The sequence below is a fragment of the Rhinoderma darwinii genome, unplaced genomic scaffold (genome assembly GCF_050947455.1).
Source record: "Rhinoderma darwinii isolate aRhiDar2 unplaced genomic scaffold, aRhiDar2.hap1 Scaffold_129, whole genome shotgun sequence".
Lineage (NCBI taxonomy): Eukaryota > Metazoa > Chordata > Amphibia > Anura > Rhinodermatidae > Rhinoderma > Rhinoderma darwinii.
The window spans coordinates 662,512-674,085 of record NW_027461961.1 but is presented as its reverse complement, the minus strand read 5'-3'; the positions used below and the strand labels follow the sequence as shown (position 1 = coordinate 674,085).

Here is an 11,574-nt window from a genome sequence, read left to right as displayed (position 1 = left end):
AACCTCGGAACGGAAGCGAACGGTGATGTGAACAGGCCCTAATGTATTTTTTTGTTCACACAGCTTTCATTTTCTTGTTTCGTTTTACAAGTTGTTTCTTACTTACAATTTTTTTTTTTTTTTTGTGGAGGGGGGGGGGGGCGCCATTTCCATTTTCGCCTAAGGCAGCAGAGAAGCTAGAATCGGCCCTGCCCTTCATTCCCAGATACCACACTGCTGTCCCGGTAGAAAGAACTGATGAAGAATCGATCCTGTTGCGCGGACCAGTTCCTAATCCGTCAGTGGTAATCGCTAATTGTCATGTGAAGACAGAGCAGCTCAGACTTGTGAATAATGCAAGCATATGGGCTGCGGGCACAGTTATGGGGGAACTGAAGCTTGACCTGTTATGGAGGCATAAAGCTGGCCATACATATGCAATAGATGTTGGCAGAGTGTTTGTTTGGCCAACAGCTATTTCACCTGATCCCACTATAAAAAGTTTTTTGTGCCGGTTTATTTAAATGGGGAGAGGGGGAAGAAACCGCGGCAAGATCTCTCTAACAGCGGCTTATCCCCCAGGAGAACAGAGGATCGGCATGTTTAGTCTCCATACTACAGAGAACAATTACATTTATAATGAAAAGTTAAAAACAATCTATTATACTTTATGTTTTAACCACCTACCATTTAAGATCTCTGCTTGCTTAAAGTAATTGGAAATATTGCTTATAATCAGAGGCTGAATCTGTCTTGATCACGCCCTGCACACACATTCATGGATCATTAATAGAGGGGGCACGGATTGGCTGAGGGGATATATTCACACATGGCAGATTTGTTGTAGAAATTTCTGACAATGTCCCGTTCATCTGAATGGGGCTTGCAAAAGATCTGCCGTGTGTGAATAAACCATTAACGGGCTATGTATCTTTGTTTGCCATTCAGTGACAGCAATCACAGATCTTAAAAATGGTAAGAAATTGAGGCACTGAACACATTGTTAGGTTACATAACTTTTAATTATACAGTGAATGAGATTTTTATAGAAAACTGGAAACCCTATTTAGAAAGGGGTTGCTTTGGAGAACGCCAAGGGACCAAAGTGAATAAGCGGATTACGGGGCGTCCAGTGGCAGCACCCCCAGATATCAGCTGTAATCCGAGAGGGAACCTGGAGGAAAGTGTTCAATTTCCCTGCAGCGCCACCACAGGAGAAATGAAGCATTACACAGTTCCCAATTAAATAAATGGTCTGTCCGTGAAATGCGTTGTTGTTCTGGGTCCTCCAGTGAGGGACGCTCTTTGAAGCCGCTTAACGCTCTGGCTAATAGACGAGGATCCTGAATGAGGGACTGCACCAATAACTCAGAATTCCCTAATAAAGTAATTAAATATATATATATATATTTTTTTTAAAACAGACATCCCCTCCAATGTGTTTAAATATTATTTTTAATATTATTGTTAACTGGACCAATAGTTCAATATGAAGCACTACAGACCTGTCTTGTGGTCGTCTAGGATTTCGTAAGTCCAAATAAAGGTTGGTGGCTCGGCAGTGCAGGAGGTGGCGGGAACCGGCCAAGAGAGAGTCTCCCTGTAATAAAGAGACATGTCAGACAATCTGGATTACCAGTCAGAAGAAGCAACGCACAAGACAGACCGACCTGCTCACGTGGATGACAGAAGACTTGTGCTTCAGCCAAACGCTCCATAACGTAACCAAAGTCTGCCTGTCTCCAAAATACTTCTTGAGCGCCTTCCAAGTTCTTTGCCCTAGGGGAACAAGATCACATTAATCATGGAATAACGGCTGGAGTCATTACTTGTTATACATATTTCTTACATGCCAAGATATCTGCACCAACATCTCTACTGAGCATCTTCTAGCGACCCTATAAACGCTGTACTAATGGCTGCAATAATGCCCACAAGATGCCCAGAGGGCTGGAGAATAACTTGCCATATAGACCTTTCACTGTCTCAGTCTCTCCTGAATGATTACAGAATTTGCCACCAGGGGGAGCTGGATGCAGTTGTAATCATACAGTTCCCAATGACTTCAATAGGAGCGTTATAAATTTGTACACCGTGAGCTCCCTCTAGTGGCAGCTGAAAGCAGCCAGAATGTTATCATTTAAAGGGAACCTGTCATCTACATTATGCTGCTCACTTAGGGCATCATAATGTACTGACAGACACACTGATTTCTGCTGTCTGTCACTTATTTGCTAAAGTGAAGCTGTTTTGAAGAACTTCACCACCGCTATAGAAAAGACACCATTATTTACGAGCTGCTGCTACCTCCACCCACTCGCCGCTGATTGACAGATTTCTACCTAGAAGGCCCTGTTTACACAGAGTTTTTTTTGCAGGTGGAAAAATCTGCCTCAAAATTCCTTCTGAAAATTTGAGGCAGATTTTGACGTGCCAGCATAACACTTGCCGCAGTTTTTGCTGCGTTTTTCGGCCGCGGCCATTAAGCGCCATGATGTCAATGGGAGGTCAGAGATGGAAACGCCTAAAGAAAGGGCATGACGGTTCTTTTTCCCGAGAGCGCTTTTTTCTGCTCTCCTCCCATTAAAATCAATGAGAGGCGTTTTCCGAAGCGGTTTCTGCGTCAAAAACCGCGCCAAAAAACTCCATGTGAACTTGGTCTTACTGTGCATGGGTAAAATGTAACACAAAATGGTAGTGACACAGTTACGTCACCACCGTAGATCACCCAGAATGTAGCCATTACTGCCCAAGACCACCACAGATTATACGGCTATATTCTGCAGACCCTATTGTGTATGAGTGGCACTCTGCATGATACTACATTGTACAGGTGGCACTAATCTGGCATTGATGGCGCTACCATCATGGGCACTCTAGCTCTTACTGATTTATTTATGTGCTGTATAGCAAGATTATATATTTCTAAAGTGCGTCTTTCGCCAAAATGCAGTTTTCCTATGGCTTTGGGGCAATCATTATAGAGTCATATGATAAATATATCCTGCACCATGTGACTGGGATTTTCTTGTGTCTATCAAGTGTCTGTGCGCTCTGCGTAACATGTAAAAATCCCCCCTCCTTTACAAAATCATGTGTACACCCCCGATACAGATATTTAGGCTGACTGTATCCATGTAGAACTGGGGTAGTATTGCCCTTTAAGATTCCAGTATCCAGACCTTTAGTTGAAAATGAAGAGATTCTAGAGATCATTTTTATTACATGTTACTAATGAAACAAAAGTTATAAAATAGTGTCTCGGGCCCCATGTACATGACCGTGCCCGTAATCACGGTCTGAAATTTGCAGGGCGTGGTCCATTATAAAGTATGGGAGCACGGTACGTAAAATAAAAGAATAGGACATGTCCTATGTTTTATTGAAGGTTTCTACGGAACGGACATTGTCCCGTAAATATTTGGGAAGGTGTCCGTCGGCCATAGAAATGAATGGGTCCGTAATTACGGATGAAATGTACGGTCGTGTGCATGGAGCCTAAGGCTTTATTCAGACGAACGGGAATTACGTCCGTGCAACGCGCGTGTTTTTCACGCGCGTTGCACGGACCTATATTAGTCTATGGGGCCTTGCAGACATGTGCGTGATTTTTACTCAGCGTGAGTCCGCTGAAAAAAATTCACGACATGTCCGTTCTTTGTGCGTTTTGCGCGAATCACGCACCCATTGAAGTCAATGGGTGCGTGAAAACGTAATGGAGGCGTTTTACGAATTACGCCTGAAAAGACGGCTCCAATACGTCGGCAAACATCTGCCCATTGCTTGCAATGGGTCTTATGATGTTCTGTGCAGACGAGCTGTCATCTTACGGCGCGTAAAATGACGGCTCGTCAAAAGAAGTGCAGGACACTTCTTGGGACGTTTTTGGAGCCGTTTTCTCATAGTCTCTATTGAAAAAAGCTCCAAAAACGGCCGTAGAAAATGCAGCGAAAAACGCGAGTTGCTCAAAAAACATTTGAAAATCAGGGGCTGCTTTCCCTTGAAAACAGCTCCGTATTTTCAGACGTATTTTGTTAATCGTGTGAACATACCCTTAAACTGTCTTGCCACTGTGTATTTAACGCGTTAAAAGTCAAGATAAAGACGGCTACATCTGTATACAGACCACATAAAGCACAAATGGCGTCATGTATGGGACAGCGAACTCCCCCGACTGCTCCATAACCTTGGATGCTGAAACAGCCACAGGTGCATGTTTACTGCTATAGGGAAAAGAGATAAGCGGCAACTAAACAACCGTTTACTATACTGTTTATCTCCAAGGAACAAAGGATTGAAAGATACCCAATCCCTGTTTCTCAACAGAACAGTTAGGCCTGTTCACATCAGCGTTGCTTTCTGTTGAGGGGTTCCGTTCCGGGCTGTGTTGCCATTTTTAACAGCCGATTTTGTATCCGTTTTATTCCCTGTCCGTTTTAAAATCGGATGAATTTCATTTGTAATTTTTTTGCCACACACTTCCCTCTGTAGGTAATGCCACACAGACACCCTTGTAGCTAGTGCCACACAGCCCCCTGTAGGTAATGCCACACAGCCCTTCTGTAAGCAATGCCACACAGCCCCCCTGTCGGCAGTGCCACACAACCCCCCTGTCGGCAGTGCCACACAACCCCCCTGTCGGCAGTGCCACACAGACCCCCTGTCGGTAATGCCACACAGCCCCCCTGTCGGTAATGCCACACAGCCCCCTTGTACATATAGTCACCCCCCATAGATGGCACCCCCCTACTTTCATGTAGGGGACGGCTCCAGGAGATGTCCCTCACTTCACTGTCCATATATGGACAGTGAAGTGAGGGACTTCTCCTGGATCGGAATCCCCGGCCACAGCGGTGGGGATTCCGCTTCAGAAGTCCCTGACGTCAGGTGTCCATATATGGACAGTGAAGGCAGGGAGTTCTCCTGGAGCGGAATCCCCGACGACATCGCAGGGGATTCCGCTTCAGAAGTCTGTGGTGTCACTATGTCCATATATGGACACAGTGAAATCACAGACTGCTCCTGGAGCAGAATCCCCGGCCACAACGTTGCCGAAGCTGTGGCCGGGGATTGGGGATTCCGCTCCTACAGGAAGCAAAAAAAAAACCTCCTCCTCACATGCAGAAGGAGGAGAGAGCGAGCAACGGAAGACACGGCCGTCACTTGTAGCACATTCAAGTGATGGCCGTGTATAACCCGGCTACATAGACTTCTATGGGAGGCGGGTGAACGGCCGAAAATAGGGCATGTCCCATTTTTTGACGGCCGGCAAAAAATCGGTCATGTGAATAGACCCATTAGGGGTCTATTGTTCCTACTGCGGCCGTGTAACGGCCGGAAAACCCTGTCGTGTGAATAAGGTCTTAGGCTTAGGTATGGTAGGACTTACTCTAAAAGGATAGTGGGGGTCCTGACTGCAGGATCTGGCCATATCCTGGTTATTGTGCAAGAAGTAGGGTAAGTGCCCGGCTGGTAGATTGATCTGATAAAACAGGGAAGAGACATTCTGGTCTGCAGAGACAATCAGGCTTTGAGCAGCAAGGTTTACTATGTGTAGTAATAGTCCAGAGATTGTATAGACCATGACAGCGCTCAGCTTCTGGAAATAAAACACAACGCAAAACATTAAGAAAAAATGAAGAATACACAAATGGAAAATAAAGGTTCCCTGATGATAGTCTGATGACATGATACCCCCAGCGACCTGCTCAAATCTTGTGGGAAACGGTCAGGAAGTGTTCAATTTCCCTGCAGCACCACCACTGGATAAATGAGGCATTACACAGTTTCCATTGAAGTCAATGAGCTGTCTGTGTAATGCAGGAACGTGCCGGGTCCTCCAGACCTAGAAACGCTCTCTGCAGTCGCTCAACTCTGGCTAATAGATGCGGGTCCTGAGAGGAGGTTAATCTTCTATTAACTTAGAACTCCTTGATACAGTATTTATAAAATTGTCTCATCACAGTCAATCCCCTGTATTATGAGAGCCACGGCGGTAATCCAGCGATCGCCATGGGTCCATCTCCAGGAACCCCAGTCACATTCAGCTAGTTTACGATCGGCTACTCATTTTTCCTTCAGCAGCCACTACAGGGAGAATGTGGTATTACATTCCAGCTATTCTGATAACTATCCTATACATTTGAATTGCCGCCATATATTACTACATTCTCTGTAGGCAAAACATGCGGCTGTCCCACCACTCCCCCCAGACATAACAGCTGATCGCTGGGGGTTCGAGCAGCTAGACCAATGGCTCCCTCCTTCTGAGGAGGGGTTGGGACACACTTGTCTGGTGGGTTACCTTTATATCTTGAGGCCAATAAAAAACTATAATGCGGAAGTTAATAGAAAATTTGCCAAGTCACTTCTGACATTGTTCGGCCATGGTTAAGGGGGGGTGTACCTATTTTCAAATGTTAAGGATATGTTCACACACTGTGTTTTCGGGCATATTACGGGGTGTAAATTCCTTGAAATATGCCTGAAAAACGGTAGCTAAACCCCTACAAACTGCTTTTCGTTCAGACGGGGCATTTTTTATGCCACCGTTTTAAAAAAATGGTGTGTAAAAAAAAACGGCGTGTAAAAAGAATGCGGGTATGTTCACACAGCCTATTTTCAGCAGAAAATACGGAGGCTGAACGCCTCAAAACATCTACCCATTGATTTCAATGGGAAAAACAGCGTTTTGTTCCCACAGGACATTTTTTGACGCACCGTTTGTAAAAACGGCACGTAAAAAAACGCCCTGTAAAAAAGAAGGGGATGTTACTTCTTGAGTAGTTTTTCATTGGGTCAATAGAAAAACCGCTCCAAAAAACGGCCGCAATAAACGCATCAAATAACGCTTGATGCATAAAAAACGACTGAAAATCAGAGGCAGTTTTCCCTTGAAAACAGCTCCGTATATTACAGCCGTTTTTTGTTAAGCGTGTGAACATACCCTGAGCTGTCACTTCTTGAGCGCCGTCATTTTCAGCTGTTTTTGATTCTGCATGTGAACATACCCTGAGGCTACGTTCACACGCTAAACAAAATACGGCTGTAAAATACGGGGCTGTTTTCAAGAGAAAACACCCACTGATTTTCAGCCGTTTTTTAAACCAGAAACGTTTTCAAGGCGTTTTTTGGAGCAGTTTTTCTATTGAGAATGAAAAATGGCTCAAGAAATGACATGCACTTCTTTTTTACGGGGAGTTTTTTTTACGTAGTAACGGAACACCTCTGGGTTTTGCACTAGCGTGGGACATGTTATCTAGAGACACTTGTCAAACATGTCTTATAAACAACACAGAAAACTTCATCATTAACATTATTACACGCCATAAACGATGCTGTATCGTCACTTTCCGCACTTGTACCCATCTATATAACACTACTGAGTGATGCACTTTTTAATACTCTGGTAAAAAAAATCTAGTTCATAGAGACCTGCAGGATCTGCTGGGATTTGTAGTCCCCATTGCAGGGCGCACAAGTGGAGACAATATTGAGGATTTATCCAAACTGCTGCAACAGAAAAGTGGAGTAATTGTCGTTAGCAACCAATCAGGTTGCTGTTTTCATTTTCCAAAGCCTCTCTGAAAAATAAGAGCTGGAATCCGATTGGTTGCTATGGGCAACTACACTTTTACATTGCATCAGTTATAAATCAACCCCCCCCAAAATAATCCTGTACTCCGCAACCTGAAACTACAACTCTCAGCCTTCAGCTGTCAGAGCACGCTGGGAGTTGTAGTTTCGCCACAGTCTGACAGCCACAAGTTGCAAATGAATAAATACTGCGACACTGTTGACGCTATGAGGATGTATCATGGCTGTGATCCCTCCATCCATTATTCTCTTACCCGGGTACAGCTGTTCAGTGTCCGGCCGCATCACCCCTCAGTCTCCGGCTTGCTGTGTAGCAGGAGGTAGGGCCGGCTCTAGTCTCCGCCGGAAACCCGGGGCGGTGATAGGGAGGAGCGTAGTCACCCATTGGGAGGGTGCGGAGGAGACCCGCCTCGTGTGTAGTGACGGGTGTGTTGTGGTATAGGAGCGAGGACAGGGACGGTGCCCATAAGAGCGGAGAGCAGGGAGTACCCGGCACAGTCGGGGGGGCACGGCACAGATGGCAGAATACCCTCCCTTTACCGTGTGCATCCAGTGTAGTGCTCCCCAGTGGCGTAACTACCGCCGTAGCGGCTGCTACGGGGCCCGCGGCATGAGGGGTCCCCCACCATGGCCGGAGGCTCCGCTAGCAGCCGCTATGGCTGCTACAGCGGGACGCCACTGAACACTACGGCAGAGCGGGGAGGTATCTCCCCGCTCTGCCATTAAGGGGTTCAAATCTGCACTTAACCGTCATTGCTATTTGTTTTGGGACTGGTTTCCCTAAATATTGCACTACTTCTGCTATGGTTATGGGACTGTTACTTACCATTAGATTTTATTATTTACTTCCTATTACTTCACTGTTTGGGAGGCTACCTCCTACCATTGTTCATATATCTCTGTAACAATTTCTACAGTTTGACTTTATTGTATTGCACTGCGTGCAAACTTTTGCAGTTTTGTGAAAATGTTTTATCTGCTCTGTTTAATTTCTAATAAAAAATTTTGATAACGAAAAAAAAAGATATTATATTACGGTCTGTAGCCTTTTGGGGGGAATATATTAACCTTTCTACAACGGTTTACTAGCGTAGAAAATTCACAAAAGTAAAAATTTTGGGGGGCAAAAAATGGGCGGGGCTTAGCAGAAATGGCCAACAATTTTACTATAATTTACGCCAGTAACTGATGTAAATTATAGCAGAAATCTATATGTATAATGCGGCCCAGATTTATCTCTGAGGGGCGTAACAAGGCAAAGGTCCGTGCCAGACCCATACCTCCCCCCCAATCAGACTTTATGCCCCCCCAATGAGACAATAAAATACATTTTAAAAATGTACTTACCTCACCACTCCGATACTCCCTCCCGGATCCCCTCAGGCTCTTACAGCATGCCGCAGCACGTAGAAAGTACTGATGACAGGCCACGTTTCAGCTAAAAGAAGCTACTCATTTAATAAGAGTCGTTCACCTGTTAATAAATGTGTTGCATCTTACTCCAGCAAACTGTTTAATAGGACGGGTGTATGAAACGCCAGTATTAAAGGGGTTTTCCATGCATGCCCGACACCCGGACCTCGCACCGATCCGCCACTCCAGCTGCCTCCGGGCACCGAACAACACTGCCGGAAGCAGATGGCTCAGGTCAAAGAATAGGGGCCGAGCTGCAGTTCTGCCGAACGGCCGCTATGCAGTAGACGGAGCCATCTGCTTCCGGCAATATTGTCCAGTGCCCGGAGACAGCTGGACTGGCGTATCGGTGCGGTGTCTGGGTGTAGTAACGATTGTTTGCCCCCCCACACACATTACCGACGATATCATCAATCGGCGCTTGTTTTAATAGTCAGTGTCGGGCCGTCTAAAAGGACCTTTACATCCTCAGACACTATACTCCAGTCTACAGACACCACTGTGATCGCAACTTGGGTCACGTTACGCCTTGATCTCCATGCAGGTTCAAATCGATAGGTAGGACGAGCTGCTCGGAGAAGTAACAGATACACTGAGACGTTTCTCAAGGTAAAATAATTCTAATTTATTGAACTACAAACATTCATACTTATAGCATCAGACGAACAAAGAACATTCCATAACATATGAGTCATCTGTATATTCAAGCCTTACAGCTTCCTTTCCCATAAAAGCTCATTGGTGGAGCACCAGGTATTCCCTTATGTTTCCTTTATGCTTAAGGGGGGTGGTCAAGTGATTGACCACCATCTGTTTGCAATTTCAAGGGACGGCAGAGCATCTGCAAACTATTTCTTCTCTTAACCTTTCTAAAATACCTTTATATTGTAATACATGTTCTCCTTTATAACATTTCACTCCTTATGGTCCCAAATACATTATATATGTATATTTATACCATAACACCACCATAACTAGGCATTGGAACCAACCTTTCCACCTTAGCAGGTAAAGATTAACCATCTAAAAGGTTCATACATACACATAAGGGCTAAAGGTGAAAACGCAGAGGTGCTCACCATATATCCAGCGCATAACTGTGTCCTCCAAATCTTAGGAGTGCACGGAGCAGGAGTTGTTCTAGATTCCTGTTTATATCCCAGACACGTTCATACCATTTTAGACAATGAATCAACATATCGCAAACTTGTGGTGAAACCAAGCACCGCATGTAAAGAATCTTTAAAAAATCTGCTAGAAGAAGGAATTGGATTAGGAGTGTTAGCCAAGAAACAGGCAGAATACTTACTGATAGAATTCCCTATTGTTCCCATATTCCATGGGATGCCAAAAATCCATAACTTTGCATGGTCTTGGGTTATCTGTGACGTAGTTGGCTAATACCCCTGCAAACCGGCCTGCTGGTACTACTGTCAGGGGCCTGGCCACAAAAGTAAAATAAAGTGGGCAGCCACCGCTCATCAAGGTTATGATCAGCGGTAATTGGTTTGTAGAAAGGAATGGGACCCATTCAGAGGCCAGAAGCGGCGGCCAGTTCTGCAACTTGGTGAGTGACTCTGTTTTAAAGCAGTAGATTCAGTTTAATTATTTTTTTTATGTTGCCCCTTCTCTCCCACCTTCCCACCGGTCTCCCTCCCTTTCCCCACCCCAGATGCTGGTCAAGCGTCATATCCACTCTGGCCCAACTCCCGCCTCGGCCACCTCCCGTTCTCTTAGCCTACTCCTCCGCCCGCTCACAGAGTCCCTGACACTTTGCGTCCTGCTCCCATCCCACGACTTTCCGTTGCCACCTCTCCAAATCCCCTAATAATGGGGGACCAAGATGTATGTCCTCAAATGGAATTCCACTGACTGTATGAGGCCCAGAAATTTCTGATGGTGGCCCTACCTGCATACCACATATTCCGGCAATCAAGGCAGTGGAATTCCATTTGAGGAAATATACCAGGTATTCCAAATGTCTACAAGAATTTATTTTAATGTCAGTGGAGTATCTGCGCTCACATAATTTTTTCTGCCTTGATAGTTTTATTTTATTGCAAACAGAAGACGCCCTGATGGGGTCAAAATTCTCCCTCTCCATGGACAATTTGTTAATGACATGGTGGGAGAACAACATTTTTTCAGCCAATAATCCCTTTTACGAGTGGATTGTGTGGGATGGACGCTACATCGACGATCTTTTTTTTGTTTACGGGTCGTGATGTGGTGTCTGTACCACCATTTATGGAATACAATAATACCAATACATTTAATTTACAATGTTACAGGCTCGGCATCCATGGATTCTGTTACCTTCTTTGAGATTACGTTACAGGGGAATTGTAATACAGAAAAGGAAACATTTTGTGAACCCTCTTCGGGCACTACAGTCACCCAGCTCACACCATCTAGGCAATACCTACAGGGGAATTTATAAGATCTAGGATAGCCTGCTCAAATGACAAGACATTTCACAACCAATGTATAAATATTGACCGTGGATTACATTTTACAGGATATTAACAATGAATGTTAACCCGTTAATGACCAGGCCATTTTGCGCGTTAATGAACAAGAATTATG

General features: G+C 45.0%; 1 protein-coding gene across 2 annotated transcripts; it reads right to left on the bottom strand.

Moving 5' to 3' along the window:
* Positions 1–990: 990 nt before the first annotated feature.
* Positions 991–7,509, bottom strand: LOC142699101 (EGF domain-specific O-linked N-acetylglucosamine transferase-like). Of its 2 annotated transcripts, none has more exons than XR_012865990.1 (5): positions 7,414–7,509; positions 5,369–5,578; positions 1,650–1,751; positions 1,485–1,579; positions 991–1,357 (listed from the first exon to the last, which is right to left on the bottom strand). XR_012865990.1 is itself a non-coding variant. In XM_075847998.1 (5 exons), exons 2-5 carry the CDS (start codon positions 5,482–5,484, stop codon positions 1,348–1,350), a joined length of 330 nt encoding a protein of 109 aa, XP_075704113.1. In that variant the 5' UTR covers positions 5,485–5,578; positions 7,414–7,509; the 3' UTR covers positions 991–1,347. The 2 variants fall into 2 exon arrangements, 1 of the variants encoding a protein (XP_075704113.1); XM_075847998.1 differs by having other exon boundaries at positions 1,650–1,758.
* Between the last annotated feature and the right edge of the window lie 4,065 nt (positions 7,510–11,574).